Here is a 25,175-nt window from a genome sequence, read left to right as displayed (position 1 = left end):
TTTAATAAACATTTTTGCGAATTTTTATGTTTTTTTAAATTTGGCTAAAGGATTTTCAATTTGGCTAATGTTTTTCAAAACCTTTCGCCATTTTGGCGAACGAAAATTTGACCTTAGCGCGAGCGTAGGTAAGGCAAATTAATCATATTGATTTTGGCACTGTACGATAATATTAATATCAATTTTTTTTTAAATATTTATATTTCAGAGTATTCAAATTTGAGTATTTCATTTGCACATCTGTTGTACTGCTGAGGAGTGGCCAATATGGAACACGCAAAAGGTGCTTAGGACAAGTATGGGAGGTACATGTTCATCCAAAAATAATACAGCTGTTACGTTAGAACCACAAAAAAAGTAAGTTTTCTTTCAAATATAATGTCATTGTCATAACACAATTCTTAATTTCATAAGTTTAACAATTAGCAGTTTTAATAGTTTATTGACTTGATAGCTACAGTAAATAGTGATTTATTATTATTGATAATAGAACATTAAACAGAATAATAAAAACCATTGATTTTCATTTTTTTCACTTTTTTATATATTTTGAATGTTTCCAATCTTTTTTTATTGTTTCCAATCGTTTTTTTTTTATTGTTTCCAATCTTTTTTTTTTATTGTTTCCAATCTTTTTTTATTGTTTCCAATCATTTTTTTATTGTTTCCAATTTTTTTTTATTGTTTGTTTCCAATCTTTTTTTATTGTTTCCAATCGTTTTTTGATTGTTTCCAATCTTTTTTGATTGTTTCCAATCGTTTTTTTTATTGTTTCCAATCTTTTTTTATTGTTTCCAATCTTTTTTTATTGCTTCCAATCTTTTTGATGGATTCCATTCCAATCTTTTTTGATTGTTTCCAATCTTTTTTTATTGTTTCCAATCTTTTTTGATTGTTTCCAATCTTTTTTATGGATTCCATTCTAATCTTTTTTGATTGATTCCAATCTTTTTTGATTGATTCCAATCTTTTTTTGATTGTTTCCAATCTTTTTTGATTTATTGTTCACTCATTCATTCATCAAGAACCAACTTCTTTTTACAATTTTAAATGACTGATTTAAATGAAACCATTTAAAGTATTTGACTATTGTATTTACCCTAATTAAACCTGCCGACCATGAATTAGAAACTGAATATAAAATCAGGCGTTCTAGTAAACAATTGTAATCTTCACATTGATAAATTGTTAAAATGATACTATAACGTGGTATTAACTATTGCAATGATAAGCCTTGGAGTTCTTGAATCTTAAGATGTTACAGTTACAATAGCTTGCTTTCTAAAATGAACATTTGCATAAAGCACTCCATTACAAAACACTGTGTACAGTACTATGTACCTAATAGGTTATTTAATGAACTAGAGAGTAAACAATGTAAAACTGAGCAAACTTGTCATTTGCTTTCTGTTTACAGTAGTTGCTATGGTAACGAGAGAGAGGCATTTTAATTGTTTATCAGTAGATGGAAGATGTTTTAAAAAGCTTTCAATGGCATCTTGATTTCTGGTGGTGTTCGATGGCAAACAATGAGCTATTACAAATAATATATAGAGGATGTTACATTTGATTTCTGGTGGTCTTTGATGACAACCAATGAGCTATTATAATTTTCATAGAGGGTGTTACATTTATTTCTTATGGACTTTGACAACCAATGAGCTACTGTATAATTACAATTTTTATAGAGGGTGTTGCATTTGATTTCTTGTGGTTTTCTTTGACATTGACAACCAATGAGCTACAGTATAATTACAATTTTTATAGAGGGTGTTGCATTTGATTTCTGGCGGTCTTTGATCAAAACCAATGAGCTATTATAATTTACAATTTTCATAGAGGGTCTTACTGTACATTTGATTTCTGGTGGTCTTTGACATTACCTGTCCATGACATATTTGGCACCCTTTTGATCTCTGGTGATGTTCTTAATGACAACATCAGATGACAATTGCATAGAGTGTGTACTCTTTGATATCTGTTGGTCTTTCATGATTCATTATTTCATGTTTTAATGTTCCTTTTTTCCATTCAGTATTTCATCATAACTCTTTTTATGCATTAACAATTTAGAAATTTATTATTGCAATATAATAACAGCCTTTTATTACATTGAACAGTATATATTATGAGCATTATTGCTAATTAGATTGTAGAATTATTATAATACAATAAAGCTAAGTAATATATCTATTGATAGATTGTTGCATCTCTTTGGACTACTGTATTTGCTGTAGATGCAATGTTGATAATGAATTGGAAATATACAATCAAGTTCAGCAATTTATTCACAATTAAATTGAAGTATAGTAAATTGATTGATTATTATAAATAAATTAGGAATACTTACGGTAACTAGTTAGCAATATTATTTAAAGTTGTTTATTTATGTTTTGTGTAAAATTTGAATTTAACTATTTAAATTAAATTGCAGATATAGAAAATTGATTTTAATTTTAATAAATAAAATTAGGAATGTAACTAATTGTTTACTACTAAATTGATTTTAATCAATTATACTAGTTTAAGGGGGAGGCCGCTTAATTAGCCACTAGCTTTAACGATTATGTGACTATCTGGCTTCTCCGGGAGATGTGTCTCCGAATTGTCATAAATAAAATAAATAAAAAAATAAATTAATATAAAAAATTAGGAATACTATACGGTTTACTATATTATATTAATTTTTTATCTGGCTTCTCCGGGAGATACTGTATGTCTCCGAATTGTCATAAATAAAATAAATAAAAAAATAAATTGATATAAAAAATTAGGAATATTATGCGGTTTACTATATTATATTAATTTTTTATCTGGCTTCTCCGGGAGATACTGTATGTCTCCGAATTGTCATAAATAAAATAAATAAAAAAATTAATTAATATAAAAAATTAGGAATACTATACGGTTTACTATATTATATTAATTTTTTATCTGGCTTCTCTGGGAGATATGTCTCCGAATTGTCATAAATAAAATAAATAAAAAAATAAATTGATATAAAAAATTAGGAATATTATACGGTTTACTATATTATATTAATTTTTTATCTGGCTTCTCCGGGAGATGTGTCTCCAAATTGTCAAAAATAAAATTAATAAAAAAATAAATTAATAAATATACAAATTAGGAATACTATACGGTTTACCATATTATATTAATTTTTTATTATAATGTATTAAGTTCAGAATCTAAATTTAAAATTGTATTCACAAGTAAATTTGATGATGGAGGATGTCTGACAAGATAAAGTAAATTAGAAAATAAGTAATTGCAATTTCTGGAATTTTTTGAAGGGATTAAGTTGACTACAGCGGTAGGTAGTAGTCGTACAACATAAATCGATAGTATCTTGTCTAAGAATGGGAATGCCAACTTGAGTATGTTATAAATAGTACTTGTACTGTGTACACTAAAGGCAGGCATCATCTCATGTATAAAATAAAAGAATATTATGTTGGTAACGGTAACCTGAGCCGCCGGTTAACGTAACATTTTGCATCGTTTCTGTCAAGCCATTTTTATTATAACCAGCATAATTGCTGTTTGATTTAATGAAATAGGATACTACAATGGAAGAAGGCAGTGTTTGGATAGACATTGTACCTGCAAAATAAGCTGTTGTTTCAGTAATGTAGTCACCAGTCCATCTATTCTATTAGTGTAATACTGTATCTACAAATTATCTTTTTCAGAGAACAATACTACTGAAAGTGAGAGAAATTCTATTTTTAGACACAGTTTTCCGACAAAAAATATATCGTCAATTCATCCTTTATTTCAAATAAAATACATAAGAATGTAACAAACATCCCAGGACCAGCATATGCAGGGCAAAACAAGAGAACAAATTACAAAACACTAACATAAGAAGGTAAACTAAAAATAGTAGAAAACACATCCAAAAGGCATAACATTTGGTTTGTTATAAAAAATTTACAGTTAAAATTTACATTTTAATAGGAAACAAAATAAAATGTATGTACAGGTAGTAACAACTGGAATCATTTTCACATTTTTTTTTCTCAAATCAGAAAATAATTTTCTTTCTGAAAATTAATTATTTTGTGTTGATGATATGATATGTTGTTGTATACTATAATTTGACAACATAATCTTTTATAAAAACACTATAATACAGTGTACTGTATATTAAACAAAATCTTATACCATATTAAAAATATATTGTCCCCCGGGAAAAATAATTTTAAAATTTTTTTTGTTGAATGCCATTTTTCATGAAACATAATAGTTATTCACTTTGACCAAAAATAAAGATTTATTTGTCATTTTTCATTAATATTTAGTTTGTGTTTTTTCCTACGGCAAAATGGCCTCTATGGTTTTCAACGTCTGATTTGATTAATCTTCATTTTTTTTTTTTTTTTTTTTTTTACACACAAGACAAAAAAAAAATCTTCATTTTTTAGGACAATACTGTACATCTTTAATACTGCATAGTATACAGTAATTATAAATGTATTTCTTGTGTCAGTCAGTCAGGGAAGAGTGCTACTGTAATACCACAAGCTTGTAATAACATTTTCAGGTAGTTACATATAAAATCGTTTATCACAGACAAACCCATTCAATGGCACTTATTGCCTGTTCCCAATGCCATCGTGATGATGTCATAGTTGCTAGGCAACCGTGGATGATTGTACTTTAATTATTGGGGTATTGTAATGGTTGAAAATGAATGAACAATCTATATTTTGTATTTAGTTTTTAAATGTATGATACACTTTAGTTTGTACATTGACTTAGATATTCTGGTTAGGCCAAAGGAAACATTAAGGTTTGGGAAAGAGGGTTGAGTAATAAGATGCTTATTTTATTCCAAAACTTACTGGTTAGCAATGTGACCATGCTGCTTGTTAAATTTTACAGTTTATATGACAGTATTACTTTTAATTGAACGGTAGTGCTTGTCCGGACTTTTTACATGCACTACAGTTAGCACTGACCCAGTATTGCCCCAGTACTGACCTAACACTGACCCAGTACTGACCTAGCACAGACCCAGTACTGGCAAGGCTTGTATTCCTTCATACTGCCCTCAATCTGTTAGTGCTACTTATACAATGTACAGTAGATCAATAATGTCTATTATTCGTAAATCAGTTGTCATTTTCAAGTGGTGGAATAATTGTGTGTAGTAAACCTAATTTTATTAGCGGACACTATTTTCTGACGACACGCTAAATTTATAATCATCTATCAAAGCCATTGAGATATTATTCATTGGCTAGAGGGCGGACTCCATGTTATCACAGTTTAAAAAGTGATCTTCACCTAGAAATTATTCATTTTATTGCAATTACAATTACTGTAAATATATTATCAAGTATATTTGTTGTGTGTTCTTATTTATTATATTAAATTATTATTTTATACTAAGTAAGTTTTGAACAGATTTACGGCAGCCATATTTAATTTATGGTTCTTGTGGGAATCGCTATTCTCAGTCAGGAGCCCGCCCTCTAACCAATCTATTAATACCTCAATGGTTTTTTTGGAATTTATGTTTGTGTTTGATATCTTCAACTTGTTAGACAGTATTTTAAAATTATTCCTCGCATTAATAGATGCTTTCTTTCAAAAACTAGTAATTTTTAATGATGTGAAAATTAATAATTAATATTTATAAAATTATTCAATTCATTATTCATAGTGTTTTATTGCAGGTTTACTAATACATTTCTGGTTTAAACAATATTATTTTTTTGGAATGAAATGAAAGCAATTACAAATAAGTTATGATCGTCAAACAATTTCTATTGTGAGCCCTCTAGAGGTCAAATTGATTCAATTTATTTCTGTATACCATAAAATAAAAGCAGGGATATTGGAAAAGTGAGATAATCTTGGTAAAAGGGACAAAATGCACCTGGGTTACAATTGAATGGGTGATTTAAAGATGTATTTTCCTGAAAAATTGTTTTAAATATTTTTTTGTTGTTGGATATGCCATTTTAATGTCACATAATTAGTTATCTACTTTTTGAACAAAAATTAAATCGAAAAAAAAATTTAAAGCAGGTTTTTGGTTGAATTTGACCATTTATTTGCGAAAACTTTTTTTCAAAATAAAGTTGGGGTAGGAAGAATTGGTGCTTGCAGTTTGTGAACTATATTTACTTATCCATATGCTAACCCAACATAATTTAAACATATAATTTTTTTTCTCTTCAATGATTAAAATATAAATTTATATTGAAACAAATTTTGCAGATGGTTTACTAACAGCAATCATAATGCAGGTAAAAGAAGGATAGAAGGTGCATAGAGAATTGTATTAACTGTTACATACTATTTGCTGTTTGTGCAATATAGCATTTAAATAACTTACAAGTAGTTCTAATACACTCTTAGTGAAGTGCTCATATACTGGTGGTTAGCCCTAACAAGGGATTGAACTAATATTGGATAGTACTGGACATGGATTAATAAATGACCTCCCTCTTTCATAATGGAACAATCCAATGTCCTACATTAGTATGAATATGCAGCGGATTGACCTCTGTGTAAAAAGCACAATATGGCTGGCTGGCTCATTTGAATATTGGTGCGTGTGCAGTGAGCTGCTACGATAGGAGGAGACAGCCTAACCCTTTTGAGTGTGCTGAAAAGCCTTTCACGGCCTAGCCCAACACACCAGCAGCTTGGCTGGCTTTACTGACTTATTACTGTCTTTGTGGAGGACTTGTATTGCACTGAGATCTAGGCCTAAGGTGTGAGCTATAATCAGTTGATGGGAGCAGGCTGTGAAGGTGGACATGTATCAGGTTTTTTATTGACTTGTTGGCCTAAGTAACAGCTATGGGGAACTGGTAAGTGATTCATTTGAGTTGCTACACCGTCTTTCATTGATTTCTAATCTATTGTAGTACTTTGTACTTTCTTACAATAGCCCCTACATAACATTTCTTATTTATAGATTATTGGATTTACAGTAATAAATAAAATCAACCCAAATATGCTTAGTTACTGTAAAATACATAAATAATGAGTTGGTCTTGTACACAATCACTTACTACTTAGATTCATGCAGACATGTACATATTATTTTTTAAATACATTGTTATCAAAATATAAAAATGCAAATTTCCCACTAAATATTTTACCATTTTTTTCAAAAACAATATAATATTAAATATATACATGCATATAAATTAATTTTTTACTGTTTATTTTATGCATTAAAGGATGTAATATGTACTAATGTTAATTTTATGTGGTTGACAATAATATTTAAAACAAATTCAATAATGTTGTTTAGAAATAAAATATGGTCAAAGATTTGTTGACCTGTCCTTAGTCCCCTCATGTGTATTGCTAATTTGCATGAATGAATTCGCCTAGTCAAAAACCGGCTTTATAAACGCAACCAATAATACACTGTTATTAGTAAGAGTTAAAACATTTACAAATGACTTTAAATTGATGAGTTTAAATTCAGTTTGAACTTTACTCAATGAGGATTAAATAAAAGAAATTAATGAATGTATTGTGACAGACTTAATTAGTGTTAATTAACACTTGCCTTATACAATTGACACCTCTCATTCTGAGATCTGTTTTCATACCTATTGTTTGTTTTAATTCCACATTTGTTTGTCTCCGTCCTTCCATCTGTGTGCCCCTATGCCTTTGGCATTTGCCTATAAGATACCACATGATAAAAAGTGAATCTGCTAGACGTCAGGAGTAAAACTAACTGGGTGAAAATATCTAAAAGTCTAAAACCTTGATCGCACTTAATTATGGTCAAATTGACCGAGACACCGGCAAAAGTGAGCAAAAAAAGTCCAATCCGAACACTTTCTACAATTCCCAGTGTTAACCAATTCGATAGTTACTTATTTTACAGACCACTGCCTGCCCAGTAAAACTCACCATGGTCTCGGTAAAACTAACCGCGCGACTAGAATGTCCAATGCGAATATGCGACTCATGTTAACACATGTGAGTCAAAAATTCATTGTTTTTAACATCAAGTTTTCTTTTTGGTAAAATTACAGTTATTTAAACTAACTGCGTGAAAATATCCAAGTGCAAATGATGGTCAAATCTTTCAATGGCATTGGGTAAATGTATCGTGGTTAAATTTGCCATTTTTCAAGTCCAGTGCGAACGAGGCTTTACAGTTAGTTTAGTATAAACTATAAGTTAGCTGGTTAAATTTACCATTTTTTCAAGTGCAGTGCAAACAAGGCTTTAAATTTCTCATTTTTTTATTTCAACCTCTTTAATGTAAACAGCACATATTAGCTCTGTTTCTTTAGCTATCACTTTTAGAACTTAAGTTCCACTGTCTTAAATACCATCCATGTATTCAAATAAGGGTTAAGTACCCTTACAAACCTTCTAAATAAATAGTAAAACAATGCAAAAAAGTTAGATAAATATTAAAGTCCCAGAGGTGAGCCAACCAAAAAAGATTGATTGCGCACTCATGGCAACAACAGGTCACTTGGGTAAATATTTGACCTGGTCTATTATCACTCGGATTATAATTTATATTGACGTCAAAACGGGCATCATCAATATAAAGAAAATTAATAATAACTATTAAATTTAAGTCTTTTAATTAAAGTTGATTAGTAGACCATCTTTCAGCTAGTTTGTTGACTGATCACCCCCAATTTTTGTTCACTTTCAGAAATGCTAATAATCTGAGATATTGCCACCCCTTAATTTTTGCCAATTTGTGTTCATGTAAGTTTGATCAATACAGTATATTGATTAAATGATAATAATTATCAATAATAGTAAAACTTACAGACATCCGTCTTACAGTCATGTAGGGTAAGGTAATAATAGTATACTGTAAATAATGAATGCAATCAGTAATGTTAGTTAACAGTTTTTATGTCTCAATTGTTAGGTAAATTGCAACCTTACGAATGCACATATGAAAACAGATACTGTACGTCGCACGTTTATGTAATGAAAACAGATTCATCACACATGTAACGAAAACAGATAAGACGCACATGTACGTAACGAAACCAGGTACATCGTATGTGTAAAGTATGTATTGAACACAGATACGTCACACATGTACGTAACAAAAACAGGAAAATCGCACATGTACTAACAAAAACAGATGTCACACATGTACGTAACAAAATCAGATACGTCACACATAGTACTGTACGTAACAAAAACAGGTACATCACACATGTACGTAACAAAAACAGGTACGTCACACATGTACGTAATAAAAACAGGTACATCGCACATGTACGTAACAAAAACAGGTACATCGCACATGTACGTAACAAAAACAGGTACGTCACACATGTACGTAATAAAAACAGGTACATCGCACATGTACGTAACAAAAACAGGTACGTCACATGTAAGTAACAAAAACAGGTACATTGCACATGTACATACAGTAGCAAAAACTGACCGTACATTGCACATGTACGTCACACATGTAATTGTAAGTAACGAAACAGATGCTTCACACATGTAAGTAACGCAAATAGGATGCATCACACAACGAACATAACAAAAACAGATAGGTCCTACATTTTTTAATTTCTGAGCTGATCCCTTTTCATATTAGTCAAATTATATTCTTTTTTACGAATATCAGCAACCATATTTATATTACACAATGAATATTTGTTATATATTTTTGAAACAATGCATGATTATTTATAATAAACATAGATAATTTATTAAATAATTTATTTATTTTCCGAAAATTTGGATAGCAGTTTACAGTTTTCACTTATTCTATTCTATGTTTTGCGTGACGCCCTCAATGCTTTATTGCCTTGCGAAACATGCTAATACGAAGATAACAAAAATTGACATTTTGTACAGTTGCTAGACCTAGTGTGATATATAAAGAATTTTAAACTGCTATAATATCCTAATTTTCATCGTGAAATTGACCTTGCATTTTTAGTAAATTACTTTTGATAAATTATCATTTAGGTCCATGTTGTTATCTTTTGCATTTTGATCCATTTGTAATCTGTTGTGTTTAATTGATTGCAAGTGACTGTGTGTGTGTGCAAGATCTATTATTCATTGTTGATCATGTGACGTTGTCCATACTACTGAATGCTTTAAGACAACTTGGGTTGAACCATTTATGTAATAGGGTAAACATTTATTTTAAAATTGAGCACATTGTTAAATTCAATTGTACTGATTTTGATGTTACAATAACATTAATGATGATGTTACCATCAATTTAATATTTATATTTTTGATACAGTATGAAACCTATGTAATTTGATGTTTTAATGTATTTATCTTTTTATATTGATGGCCTATGTTAGAACTGCCCTCATGAAATAAAGTTTAAATGTTAATAGATAAAAACAGTAATTTAATTAAGACCTATGCAACAATATTTTAAAACCAATTATGAAGATTAATTTAAATTGTCGTCAATTGGATTGATTTCTTTGATATGGTCTACCATGATATAAAATCAAATCTTGGAGTTAACAATAAAAAAATTTACTTAAAATCAAACATTGGACCCTTATAATTTTAAATTACAAGTGTGCTACAAATTACACTCCTTAAGCTTAGTTTGCACTTGGTACGCAATGCACAGAAGTAAGAGCACCACAAGTAATTTGACCAATCACGACACAATGGATCATCCGAAAAATTACTTGTAATTGGTCAACTCACTTGCATTGTGCACCTAATGTATAGTACATTAAGTGATTGAGTTGCGTTCAAGTTCAAACCAAGCTTATGCATGCTATACAGGTACAATAGAGATGTGGTGTACATAGGCATTGTTGTACTGTTTGTATCTTCATGCAGTAAAGAATACTTGGTGGTATATACAGGCCTTGTCTTTTGAAAATCATAGGTGTGCTACAAATTGCACTTCTCAATACATTCAGGGGTGCTGTAGGTGTGCTATTTGTATTTTGGTGTGTAGAAGTTGACCAAATGTAAGCGTGTTGTAAATCGCACTCCTCAAGGGCAGTTTAGGAGTGTGTTAGGTGAGTGATCACACTCACTCGCCTTAAAAGACAAGGCCTGTATTATTGGAGTTTACCAAATTTGAGTTTGCTTTAAATGCACACATCGTAGGCATTTCATGTGTGCGTGTGATCTTAATATCACATGCCTCTAAAGACAAGACATGAAATTCTATATTATCCTGGGATAACCATCACCTTGCATTGTATTATGTGAAACTCATTAAATATTCATCTGGTGTTTTACAAGGACAGTACTAATACCTCATAATTATATTTTTATCTAAAGGTGTGTTTCTGTTGGACAATTCTCCAACAAGCTTAATTTCATCAGTCAGGGAGAATAATATTTTACATCTTCCGGGTTTCATGTTTTCATTCTGGTACAGTGTGTGTGTGTGTGTGTAGTACAGTATGAATCTCAAATAGTTGCTTTTTCTTTAAGCTCTGTCTACACCGACTAGCAAACTAGTTTAAAACAAGGCCAACAGCCATTAAGTCGCGTGCTACAATGCATAGTGATACCGGACCGACAGACAGACCGACAGACAGACATAGTAAACTATAGAGTCGCGTCCACGCGACTAAAAAGTGTGATGTGCCCAAATATGGTAGTGATATACCCAAATAATGGTAGTGATGACATCATCACATCCATATGGGCATATCACAATTTTTTTTTGTCACATTACGTTTGACAGAGATTATAAGAGACAGAGATTACAAGAAAAAGTGCTGTATTTACTTAAATTTTATCTATAAAAATTAGCAAAAATGGTACTTAATAGATTTAAGATAAGATCATATTTTAAACTTTTGTAATCTTCTATAATCACTGTGTATGACTTGTGTTGTTGCTGTCAAAACACATTTCCTCAATAATAGATACAAATTGCTACAAAAGTCACAATTAATTTAATACCCATACTTTTCTACAGATGTCAAAATTAATTTAATTTACAGAATATTTTACCACTTTTTCCAAACTATCTTTGCTTGTTTCCATTTGTTGAAATGTCTCAAAAGTTGACAGCGGTGTTCCCATTTGTAACTTATGTCTGTCTGATATTAATTGGTGGTATTCGTAACTAATGGTGACTAATCTCGTGGAAACGGCATAGTTCCTGGTTTGTGTGGTATAAGAAGAGTGGGTTTGATCTACCCATATTTTCGGTCTGTTAGAACATTCAATATGTTTCCTTCCTAAAGCTCTGTTTACACTATCAAACTAGTTTGACAAAAAAGAGTGTTGTGCCCAAATATGGTAGTAGTATTCCCAAATACGGTAGTGATATGACATCATCATGTCCATATATGGGCACATCACTTTTTGTTGTCACATAAAGCTTAAGAGTTTACAAAAAACAGATATTTATTTGCTGTACAGTATATACACAATTTTTGTTTTTCAAATAAATGTACTGTAGTTCAGATGTGATCAAACTACAGTATAGAGGGGTCATTTTCTTCAAAAAAAACCCAAAAATAATGTTAATTGAATGAAAGCTCAGTACAGTAGTCTGTGGTTAAGGCATCCGGTTACTGATTCAATCATTTGTTGGAGTGTTTTTCTCATTCTTACTTACAGATTTCCTCGTCTTTTCATTTAAAAAAAAATAGTTTTCAGTATTTCATTTTATAATTTTCTTTTGTCACATTTTAATATTTTAAATGATGCATTGTGGGTCAGGTTTTGAACACATTTTTTCTAGAAAAATTATCATATAAATGAAATTTTTTTAATAAAGTAATACATTTTGTCACTTATTATGAATCATTGTGTTCTGATTCAGGATAACTGATGCATGATTAGTAATCTTGACAGATAAACCATGTCCGAGTATTGATAAATTCAGATTAGCGCAAGATTTTACATTGACCTTCTTCATGTCTGGGTTAAAAATTACTCTCTGTGTGTTTCCGAGTTCTCGAACCTGTCACCGGAATCAGTGAAGCGTGGGCACCATAAAATTACCATTTCCTATCGTAGTGCGCCCTGTATCCTTGGTGGCTAATTTCCTATACCCAGAAATAGATTTTCCTGTCCGCCGCTTAAGTTCAGAGACCAACTGTCTTTAATAGTCTGGTGTTCGATATTGTAGGGTCGTTTTGAACAGACATGAAGAATACTGTACATCTTCCACACAGCTCACAACATTAATTGAAAATTTAGTTTTAGAGGTTAATTTTTATTAATATTACACTTTATTTTTCCATGTAACATTTTCTTTATTATTTTCCTGGTATCACATATAACGCCAAACGTTCTTTTTTAGCATGGGTAACCGGCAGGGCAAGGCTGCATCAAGCAGCAACGACATGCAGAAGAGGAAAGAACCAACTCCGAAACCAGACCCTCCACCACCCACCGTCATTACGCAACAGAAAGTTGAGGAGCTCCAAACCGCGGTAGAACCACCAAAGATTGAACCGGCACCTGCACCAAAACCACCATCGCTAGCGAGTTTAGATTTCTACAGAGATGATGTACAAAAGTTACTCTTTGGTCAGTTGGGCTTCGTTAAGAACACTCAAAAACCTAGGATGGTTCGTATGTTCGTTAGTGCTGTGGCAGTTGGTAAGAAATCTGTACTATTTTGCCTTAAATCCTTTTAAAGAATACTAGAAAGGAACTTTAGAAATGACTGTGTTGACAGATTTCAATTAAATCTGTCCTACCCCGAATCCAACAATACAGTCAATTCTCCCAAACTTTGTAAAACCAGAAACTCTCCCAATACCAAACTTTCTGAATACCGAAAACTCTCCCAATACCAGACTTTCTGAATACCGGAAACTCTCCCAATACCAGACGAAACTCTCCCAATACCAGACTTTCTGAATACCGGAAACTCTCCCAATACCAAACTTTTCTTGAGGTCTCTCCAAAAGGTCCCAAATTTGTATTTAAAATTAGAAATGCAGAATACCAGACATATTAGCCCAGCCCAAGATTGTCCTATTTCGGGAGAGTTGGCTGCACTGTATATGCCGTAGAATACCTTGTGGAGTAGTTTTCAAGCAAAGCACTATATGTGCGTACCTGGTTGTAAGACCTTGGTTCCTTGTGTATGAACCTATTTTATTTTTGGTGGGTTTATGGTTTATTGTTTTCAATATTTTAACGTCCATTGTTGAAACTGTTACTTAGCAACTAGCATTGATCGATCGTTTACCTTGGCTACACATGTAATATTCACTGTGTTGTTTGATTGAATGCAGTTGAATAGCGTGGTTTTGAGGCATTGTGCCGTTAAATTCTGGGTCACGGTCTAAAATGGGTTGAGTAACACTGTATTGTTAGTTACATGACATGGTAACAATAGCCTGAAAAGTATCAAAGTACAAAATCCTTCTTATCCTTGGGGTGGATGAACTTCCATCTGGTGTAACGTCCAGTTTCCTATCTTCATCTTTCTTTGAGATGAAAAAATGCTGGGCAGGGTTATCTTAAGCAAAATACATTAATGTAACTGAGTCAGCTACCCCCCATATAAATTTGTCAATAAAATAAGTACAAATAAAAATTTGATATGTGATATAATCAATCTTAAGTGATTTGGATAAGGCTTTCTTTGAGCTAATGCATTAAAAGGTGAACACACTTAAATAAATAAATAATAAATTTGTTTTTAGATTCGGATTTAGAACGAAACATTTTCTGGAAGCATATCTACCCAAAGTTACGATCCCACTGCTCGAAGTTAGGCTACGAGTTTCTGGCCGTTGACCCCCAGGAGGGTTCGTGGACCAACCTTGTTCAAGATAAAAACACTCGAGATATCTGCTCAAACGTGATCCTAGAATGCCAAGCAAAGTCAACTGGTCCAAACTTTCTGGTGAGTTACTATTACAACTTTATGTTTAATCGGTCAGATGTTTGTTTATCCTAACCTGATTTAATTGTACATTATGCTAAGTATATTAAACTTTGTCTACACTATCAAACTTTATGTGACAAAAAAAGTGCGATATGCCCAAAAATGGTAGTGATATACCCAAACGTGGTAGTGATATGACATGATCATGTCCATATATGGGCACATCACATTATTTTGTCACATAAAGTTTGATAGTGTAGACAGAGCTTTAGTTTGGGTGTCAAAAAGTAAAAAGGGTAGTTAAACAATTCTACTAGCTTGAGGTAGATGATGGTTATCTATCTTCGTCTTATGTGGTTGATATTAGGTGAGATTTAAGCTGTTTATAAGCTCTTACCAATTTCATCTGGGTACAATGAATTTAGTCATTTTATGCCCATACTGATTTTAATTCTAAAACAAGACATCACTCGCTTCGTCTTGCAAATCCTATTACAGTCGTATTAACTTGTATTTCAACCACTTTAAAATCAACAATCTTGTGCATATCAAATCATTTGGCATCCTCCATTATTTCATAGGTAGATAATTAGAATTTTTATCCAGGGACTTTAATTATTAATTGTGTAGATATAATAATAGAGTCATCCTTGCTTGTTATTAAATCCTTTTACTACTTTTGTTCTTTTGTGTCAATTTTTACTAAACAATACACATTTTCTTTTACACTTGGATGATTTCTTAGGTTGTAAAATTCCTAATTAGTTTTAGAGTGCTTTTTATGATGAGATGATTTCATGCATTTAAAATTATCTAGCCAAATCAGAATCAAATTATTGGTTTTGCGTTGATAAACTCTACATTTATGACTCGTAACATTTCTGAATGAATGCCATTATTACTATTTATTATACTTTTCAAATGAATAAAGGAAGAAAAACATCTTTTCGACGATATTAGAATAAATATGCCGCATATTAAAGTTGCTCAGATGAAATTATAAAAGACTTATACTGATTATGTTCTTAAATTTCTATACCAAAAATCAATAGAAAGATGTAGTGCATTTGTGGAAAATGTTAAGGGAATTCGATGAAATTTATATAATATTACTTAAACTTGGTTCCCACTAGGACGCAATTGTGCAAGCGAGTTGACCAATGGCAAGAAGCAGTTTGAATAATCCATCGTTGCTTAAGTTGCGCTTGCATTGCATCAGAGTGGGAACCACACTTTTATCGTATTAAATGAATAGTTGCTATTTGTTATTTAGAAAAATGACTTAAGCAAAATCATTGACTTAAAGTAATTAATAATTTTGTTAATTAATTTGACCCATGGTATTATATCAGTGGTTTACTATATTGCTCTTCCAACTAAACTTACAATTTGAGATAAATAAAGAATAAGTACTTAGTAAATTCACTGAAAATTAAATAACTAAATTATCAACTTATCAACTTATTCTTTTTTTTGACAGCTCTTCTTGAACCAGAAACATGACCGATGCATTTGTCCGAAGCAGATTCGGTCAACAGCTTTTGACCGTTTGCAGAAGAAGGTTGATGAAGAACAAAAGGAGCTGATCAATCGTTACTACTACCATGACACCAATGCCATTCCTCAGGTTCATATTTTACAACCACCTCATGAGTCTCATGATGATTTCGCAGATTGGCCACAGACGAAGGAACGAATTTGCTCAATTATGAGAAGTTGTTGGGGGAAGGAAGAAAAAGAATTTTATATGGCGTCAGGTATGATCTATTATTAATTACTTTATGTAGCCCCACTCATTTAAATAATAATATCCTGGATTTAAAAGCGTTAAATGTTGTGAAACCTCTAAGCGCTGAACATACCAACTGAGAAGAGGAAAAACAACTAAACACAAACCGAAGAATGGGGATTCGGTAATCACAGTTCGGTATAAATTGAAACCCTGTGGCCGTATTAACCAATCACACTTAGGCTAAGGGAAGTACTTAAAAATTAAAATAACAAAAAATCTCCTATCAAAGTGAATACACTTAAATATTTATTGAGTTAAGTGAATGACTTAAATATTTAAGGGAAAATTCTCACTTAAGTGTGATTGGTGAATACAGCCACTGGTTTATACTTAAAAACCCAATTTAACAAAGAGTTTGTGAATTTGATTCAAATGTAGATATTGAAATGGATGTAAGCGATGGAATATTTAGCCCCACCAGTAGCAAAGAAGGGACTGTTTGGGTTCACCGCGTCCTCAACGACTTTGATTCAACCGACGAGGTTGCGTGGAAATATGTTGACCTTGCTGGTGACCCTAAGGAACCTGACGGACATTCTCAAGAACAACTGATTCAATTGACCCGTCGGTTAGCCGATCAGGTCATAGAATCACATTTCATAAAGGTAAGGGTTGCAAAATTTTGGTTATGTATAAAAGAGTTTCTAAGGTCTCAAAAAACGAGAGTGCTATTCATCTTCAATTGCATCTGAGTTACATAACTTGAAAATACGATTTTCAATTGGTTTTTCCCCCGTCTTCTAATTTTAACTTTGAGGTCTCAAATATAATGTTTTCCCTTTTATACGCAACAAATGCCTACACTTGTACTAAGCCTTTAGGTAGCATCATTTTCTGAACTGCTCTTTATAGTATGTTGTTTTTTGTTTTTAAAAGTTCAACGTTCCTTGGAAGGAAGGTGGTCTGGATCCACAGGTTCACTCCTCTCACCAGCAGTATGTGGAGACGCTGAAAAGTTCACTGTTGAAACAACTGATGGAGATCATCGAGAAATCTATCTCTGAAAAAGAACGTATTGATGAGGAGATCCAAATCGCAAGTAAGTCATTTTATTACGCAATAATTCAAAAAACAGCTCAAGTGGGACAACATTTTAGTCAAGGCATATAATGTATATTGTTTGTTGTTTTCCAGATACAAAATAGACAGGGTTCCTAATGATCAGCTTCGGCTTGATGGATCACCCTTAAATATTGTTGAAATAAAATGAATAAAAATAAAATAAATATTACATTTACAACCTTGGTTCAATATTCTCTGATTCTTTTTAAATTTTATTGATAGAAATCAGCAACAGGTTATTTGATGAGGTTCTTCACCATACCCTTATTGCTCAGAATCACTGTAAGAGTTTTGTCGGGCAGACCGATCTCCTTGAAGACCTAAAGAACCACTTGACAAACGACTCCAAGCAGGTCCTACTAATTCACGGTGCTACCGGTAGCGGCAAGTCGGGTGTGGCTGCAAAAATTACAAAAATGTGCCAACGTGACTCAATGGCCAACGTGATACGGTTCGTTGGGTCATCTGGTGCGTCATGTTCTGTGAATTCCTTGGTGCAAAGCATATGCGAACAGCTCACACATATTTACCAAGAACATGTCTCTGTTTCATATAAAGTAAGTAGATATTTTTTTAATAGGTAATAGTTTATTAAAAACTATGTACTCCTGGAGGAGACAGACCCAGGCAGTGGCGGGAAATATTAGACAAACATTGCTAGACTCTCTCGAGAGTGGGGACATTTTTACATATTTTTATGATTGAATAAACGGCAAGAATTTACACTACTGTCTGTAGTCTTTCTTTTTTTAGATTTTTTTGTAAATGGATTTGATCCTATCATGGTACTTTTACTACTGCCGACTATTGTAAAGCTCTGTCTATACTATGAAACTAGTTTGACCAAATGCCCTAATATGGTGTCCATATATGGGCACATCACATGTTTTTGTCACATAAAGTTTGATGAGTGTAGACAGAACTTTATACCACATATCATACGCCACATAATCAATTGTCTGAAATTTATTATTTTTAAATATCTTGTTTACTAGGGTGCTGACAAACTTGGGTGTACGTTGTCTCAACTCTTGATGAAGGCCTCACCTGAAAGACAAGTGTTGATTGTGTTAGACGGACTGGATACGTTGGACATGAACGTGTCATGGCTGCCCACCACACTACCAAGCCATGTCAAGTTACTTCTAACTTGCACAAGTTCTACAAAAACTCATGAAAATATTAAGGTTAGATTTGTATGAATTGTTTAAATCATCAAACTAAGTCGATATAACTTTCTAAAAAAAATGTTTCCCGCCATACAAAATTTGCATAAAATCGTTTACACATGTAGCGCCCTTACAAAGTATGAAATCAATGATGCATTACAAACGTGGATCTCTGACTGCTTTTAAGCTCTACACTATCAAACTAGTTTGACAAAAAATGGTAGTGATATGGCTAAATATGGTAGTGATATGCCTAAATATGATAGTGATATGACATCATCATCATCCATATGGGCACATTACATTTTTTTGTCACATAAAGTTTGATAGTGTAGACAGAGCTTTAGCCTCTAAGATACTGTAAAATTCCTTTTTTTTTCCAGTCTCATTTGGGCAGTCATCTTGTTGAGATGGAAATTCCAGCATTAGATGAAAAAACGATGACAAATTTGATTGAGCGTCGTTTGCAGTCAAAAGGAAGGACATTAAATGAGGAACAATTGACATTTTTAAACAAAAAGGTTGAAAAACAACCGGCGCCGTTATTTGTGCACATGGCGTGCTACGAAGCGTGTCAATGGCATAGTTTTACGCCAAGCAACGAGCTGAGTTTGCAATCGAGTCTCATCGCTCAATCAGACGCAATATTTGAAAGTCTAGAAAAACGGTTTGGAAGAACTTTGATATCGTGCATTGTGGGAAATCTTTGCACCGCTCGGTACGGACTTTCTAATGTTGAAATGAACGATTTATTATCGACGAATTCTGATCTTATGAAAAAATTAAAAACTGAGTGTGTACCCACAATGCTTTTGGAATCGATCCTCCTTGAACTTGAACCATTCATTCAATCTAATATTAAGAACAGAATTTGTTTACGTCAGTTTCGTTACCGTGTTATTTTAGAGACGGCAACGAAGCGTTACTTGGACACTAATGAGAAAAAGGCTGGTTTGTATTCAAAGTTACGTAACTATTTTTCTCGTCAAAGTGTTAAGAACGGCGATATGACTAATGTAAGGAGGTTACAGGAACTGCCGTACCATTCCTTCCAATGTGGGGATAAAAGTTATTGTAAAACTTACATATGGGATCAAGACTGGATGATGTTAAAGCTCAAAGAATGTGGAGTTTATGAACTGTTAGATGATGTAGCTCTTGCTCTGCAATTAAAACCCAACGATTTAGATTTAAAACTTTTACAAAATATGCTACAGGTGTCTGCGTACTCACTAATTTGCGATGGCTATCAGTTGTTCCTTCAAATTCAACAGCGGATGGGTGATACGTTAAAGGGACAAGAAACAAAATACCCATGTATGGTTACTCTGTGCAATATGGCTTACAAGCCACCTTATTCAAACTTTCAGCCATCTCACGCATGTTTGAAACCGTTAGATGCCTCGGAAAGCCTCGACAAAACGCAAGAATCTGACCTCACCGCTATATTTCGTATTAAAGGCGACGACAAACATGTTATCTCTGTTTCAAGCGCTGAGGGAGTGGTTTCGGTTTGGAATATCGTTACGCAAAAAGCTGTACGAACACTGACAAATATTGATCAGCCGCGTAATGTATGTTGCATCGATAGTTATAAGGTTATTGTTCTTTGTAACCGTGTTCTTAGAATTTATAATCTAGACACGGGCGAGCTAGAAAGCGAACTTAAAGGAACAATGAACTTAAAAATGCCGTACTTTGCAATGCACGACGAAGAGCACGTTGTTGCATTGTCGCGGAACCGTATGACGGTCAACATTATTAAACGTTCCACAGGCGATGTCGTCTCGACGTTTAAAGTTGGAGAAGATCGTTTTCTCAACAGTTTGTTGGTGAGTGCGAACGGTGAGAAATGCGTTTGTGGTGACGAAACGCAGAAACCAAGTCCTCTGTTAGTTTGGGATCTTAATAACCGTAAACTTGTTCATGATCTACGAATCCCGCAACATGAGTTTATCACCAAGATGTCGTCAATATCGAATGACGGTCATTATGTTGTATGCGTCATCAAGGTTAGTAACAACATTTACACAATTTTGTTTCTCCATACTTGATTAAAACATTGAATACAGAGTAATTATAATAAAAAGGAGTGTGGAGAGAGGTCAACAGATAGTAAATGTTTATTTCTCTTTCAGGAGCTTGGCGATACAAGTGCCAACTTTGTGATTGTGTATGATCTTCTTAGCGGGCAGTTGTTTAAGAAGTGGAAACCATCCTTTAACACGACTGCTGTCTCTATATCAGTAGAAGGGGGCTGTGTCGTGAATGCATTGCAAGATGGTAGCTTGATTGTCTGGGATCTCTCATCTGGCGGCTCAAGGTACTCTTTCTTTTTTTTTAATGAAGATGAAGACGCCCAGAAAGACTTACTACAATTCTGGTCTTCTCCTTGAACAGACACCTTACTATTGAGTCAATGATTTTTTTTATACACACATATATACACACATTGTTTCTTTAATTTAGGCATACTTTAAATGGGCACACTGATCCTGTAGACAGTATATACCTCTCTCAGGATGGCAATCGTTGTTTGTCATTTGACAGCACTCAAAAGGATCGCACATTACGTGCATGGGATCTTCAAACGGGTAAGTTAATTGTTGCCCCACTTCCAAAATAACATGTAGAACTGCACAATTTGTTACATAACCAATTTTAAATAATAGTAATAATAATAATAATAATATCCTAGGTTTATAAAGCTAAAAGAAACCTCTACATATTATTAATATTATCCCGGTCATTTTTGGATCACACAAATGGAAACATACTCCCATAATGCAGCTAATAATCAGCGCAAAGCTGTGTCTCGACCTCACCAGGTACCCATTTGGAGAGAGGCAAATGTAAAGCTCTGTCTGCACTATCAAACTTTATGTAAGGACAACATGTGATGTGTCCATATGTGGATATGATGATGTCATATCACTACCATATTTAAGCATCACAACCATATTTGGGCACATCACAATTTTTTTGTCAAACTAGTTTGATAGTGTAGACAGAGCTTTAATAAAGTGTCTTTCCCAAGGACACAAGCAATGCTATATCTTGTTATTTTATTAGGTGAAAGGCTTGCAAGTTTTACACCTGACGAACCAATCACCTGCTGTCAAATATCAGCTGACGGATCCTGCGCCCTGATTGGTCTACGCAGTCAAAGCACGATTGTCACACTCTGGATACGAAACAAAGACTCTGTTGATATTCCAAAAGAATCAACATCGTACGGTGATTCTACTCACAACGGCAAAGTTTACAAGTTGGGGGAGTAGTAGTAGTAGTAATGTGCGAACGTGCTGAATGGTGCTTGATATGCGTGAAATATCATGTGACGACTTTGTTGCTTAAGTACAGTTTTAATTCCTAAAAATCAGAAATGATGACAGAATTGGAACTTATGGTTCGTCGTTCTTCGCTACTTTCCACGATGCATAGCAAAAACTTTCAGGAAAGGCATTTTGGACCGGGAGCCGAAAAGAAACTGACTGTAAAATGTTTTATTAGAAATTTAGCAAATTGATTGGGAACAGATATTGATATGAGGTAGCTGATGTGACGTGGTTGGATGGTCGTTAGATGCAGCACCAGACATGTGTTAGGTTACTGTGCATTTTGTGTCTTTGTCGTCAGCATGCTCTACTTGTGATCGTGCCAATTCTTATTTAGGTATTCACAGTTGTCTTTACATCTGGCTAGTTGTGTGTACATGTCAAGTTTAGATATGTTGATACAAATCATGGGGAATGTTGTTGTGTAGGTCAGAGCTGTTTTGAGTCACCAGGTCTAATTTATAAGCATCTAGCCACTTAATATTTTAAAGAAACAAATTTATGTCACTAAACAAACTCTAGTGTTAGAAAATCAATTGTATTGTAAAAGAATTATAATTCATTGAAACCCAATAAAGTAGAACCCCTGATTTGGGACACTCCTATTCAGATGACACACCCGTATTCAGAGGTCACACCCCTATTCAGAGGACACACCCATATTCAGTTTGTCACGCCCCTGTTTAGATGTCACACCCCTGTTCAGAGGTCACACCCTATTCAGGACACACTCCTATTCAGAGGTCACACTCCAATTCATAGGACATGCCCTATTCAGAGGTCACACCCCTATTCAGAGGTCACGCCCCTATTCAGAGGCCACGCCCTTATTCAGAGGCCACGCCCTTATTCAGAGGTCACACCCCTATTCAGAGGTCACACCCCTATTTGGAGGTCGCACCTTTATTCAGTGATCACATCGTTATTCAGAGAACACGCCCCTATTCAGAGGATGCACCACCTATTCAGAGGTTACACCCCTATTCATTGGTCACGCCCCTATTCAGAGGACACACCCATATTCAGAGTTCATCCTGCTCTACTGTACTTCAAGCTCTTGTAGTCAAGTTGTATTCACATTCTACTAGAGAGTCTATATTCATGTGAATGTTGTATTCTAATAATTGATACCTATATGTCTTAATCTAGTAAGAAATATAATCATATTCATTACAGTCAATACAATGTTCTTATTTCCAGTATTTCAAATTCTATCGCTTCAGAATCATTGTATTCAGTATATGATTAATATATTTTGGAATTAGTTGTAACCTTCTGACCTCCATTCTGCTGCATATCTTTCCTTGATTGGATTTCACAATTGTGACAATACATTAGAAGGTGCTACCATCAAAGTGATCCTACTTTGTTTCTCCCAAGCTAAGAAATCAGGGTGCTTAATTGTTTAATTGCTAGTTTCTGTAATTGTACTAGCGTTACACTGTTGTGTAACTTTCAAATTGCGCATAACATGTACATTATGTCGTTCAGGAGTAACTTGACCCTGTGTTGATACCAGCAAGGCACACATCAAGCCCCAGTAGTCTGACCGTAGTCAACTCAGTAGCGTAACGCAGTGGCCTGAGGCCCTTGGTTTAGGAACCCTAAGTGACCATCCAATGCTGGAGGCCTCAGGCGTTTTTAGCCCTTTTCGACATATTTTAATTCCTGTTTTTCCCTCTGGGCACTGCTCAGGGGTCCCCATAACCTCTGGGGCCCTGGGTTTAGCCAGTGAGCGCTCATAACCGTTACGCCACTGTGTCAACTAGACATGATCGCAGTGTATCTACAGGTAAACTTGACATTTAAACACAAGTGCCAGCGTGTATAGAGTTTACTATTGACAGTATTCCAGTGTATGTATTCAGGCTATGAGCTATTACACACAAATTGTGTATAAGCTCATATAGATGTGTATATTAGATTAAGTATTTAAGATGTAAAGAATATTAATATCTATATTAGTGGCGTAGAAGAAGGAGATTATTATGTTATTAGTGGTGTAGAAGAAGTAATAATCAGGAGTCAACAGTAGGCTGAAATATACATAAAAGTATCAAGTCATAATTGTGAATGTAATAATAATAATAATACAGTAACATGTAGTGACTGTATACCTTCTTTATGGTTCGATATCAACCATGTTTTAGACGATTCCAAAGATGATATATAATATTGTATTAAAGGTTAAAGGTTACACTTCGTAATAATCTAATGTAATGATTTTGTTGCTTAAACTAGCAGTTAATACATTGTATGTATATATTCTATGGTTTCATTCATTAGAGAGATTCCTTTATTCTAGGTGGATATTGGTGGTGTTGGTGGAGCCACTAACAAATTAGGGCTAATCCATTCAGTTACCGTGATAAACTTCTTTTATAGTAAAAACTAATACCAATTGATTGTACAACACTTTATATAATCATGGTAAATGAAAAATTGGACGAGAATAAACAAATATTTGATTTCAATATTTTTTTCCCAATTTAATACATCATATACCCTTCATTGATGCATGTCAAATTATACGTAGAGTTACATTATAAGTTAGAGTGTATCCTTGTAAGAGGATCACTGTAATGTTTGTGTAGGCTCTACTTTTTGTATAACTCTATGGTATTACATGCCTCAATGGTTACTTAGGCTTAGGAGTATTTTAAACTGTGATTTGCCATTATATTATATATTATATAACTTTATGTGTATTACACATTTTCAAAGCTTTTTACATTATGTATATAGTGTATGGGTGTGTGTGAGTGAGTTTTATTTATTTATTTTTTGTTGAAAAGAAATCATTGTAAGAAATAAATATTTGATGTGACTACTGATAGAATATCATTGATTGTCATTTTGCAGAATAGAAGAAGAAAACAATGAACATTATTTGTTGTATATTTACTGATTCAGATCCATATTGTCCAGTTCACATTCTGGAAAAAGTACCTGTTAATAAAATGTTGTTTCTATAAAAAGAAATCATATACGAAACATATCAAGTACGAGTACAAGATTTA

At 33.3% G+C, this 25,175-nt stretch overlaps 1 protein-coding gene across 2 annotated transcripts; it reads left to right on the top strand.

Annotated features, from left to right (window-relative positions):
* The first annotated feature begins 249 nt into the window (after positions 1 to 249).
* LOC144850764 (NACHT and WD repeat domain-containing protein 2-like) lies at positions 250 to 24,987 on the top strand. 2 transcript variants are annotated; one of them, XM_078708182.1, is made up of 12 exons: positions 250 to 357; positions 13,250 to 13,551; positions 14,610 to 14,812; positions 16,275 to 16,551; positions 16,965 to 17,191; positions 17,463 to 17,625; positions 17,871 to 18,205; positions 18,644 to 18,835; positions 19,201 to 20,829; positions 20,956 to 21,140; positions 21,287 to 21,411; positions 21,890 to 24,987. In XM_078708182.1, exons 1-12 carry the CDS (start codon positions 299 to 301, stop codon positions 22,096 to 22,098), a joined length of 3,906 nt encoding a protein of 1,301 aa, XP_078564308.1. In that variant the 5' UTR covers positions 250 to 298; the 3' UTR covers positions 22,099 to 24,987. The 2 variants fall into 2 exon arrangements, with proteins under 2 accessions (XP_078564308.1, XP_078564309.1); XM_078708183.1 differs by lacking the exon at positions 250 to 357 and adding an exon at positions 6,337 to 6,833.
* The last annotated feature ends 188 nt before the right edge of the window (positions 24,988 to 25,175 follow it).

This window comes from Antedon bifida, chromosome 8, assembly GCF_963402885.1.
Source record: "Antedon bifida chromosome 8, ecAntBifi1.1, whole genome shotgun sequence".
Classification (NCBI taxonomy): Eukaryota; Metazoa; Echinodermata; class Crinoidea; order Comatulida; family Antedonidae; genus Antedon; species Antedon bifida.
The sequence above is the reverse complement of the archived record's forward strand: the minus strand, read 5'-3'. Positions and strand labels throughout refer to the sequence as shown.

Coding starts and splice junctions, on each gene's coding strand:
- LOC144850764 (XM_078708182.1), top strand. CDS start 299: ATGGGAGGTACATGTTCATCCAAAAATAATACAGCTGTTACGTTAGAA. Junction 358..13,249: donor ACGTTAGAACCACAAAAAAA/GTAAGTTTTCTT, acceptor GTTCTTTTTTAG/CATGGGTAACCGGCAGGGCA. Junction 16,552..16,964: donor AGAATTTTATATGGCGTCAG/GTATGATCTATT, acceptor ATTCAAATGTAG/ATATTGAAATGGATGTAAGC.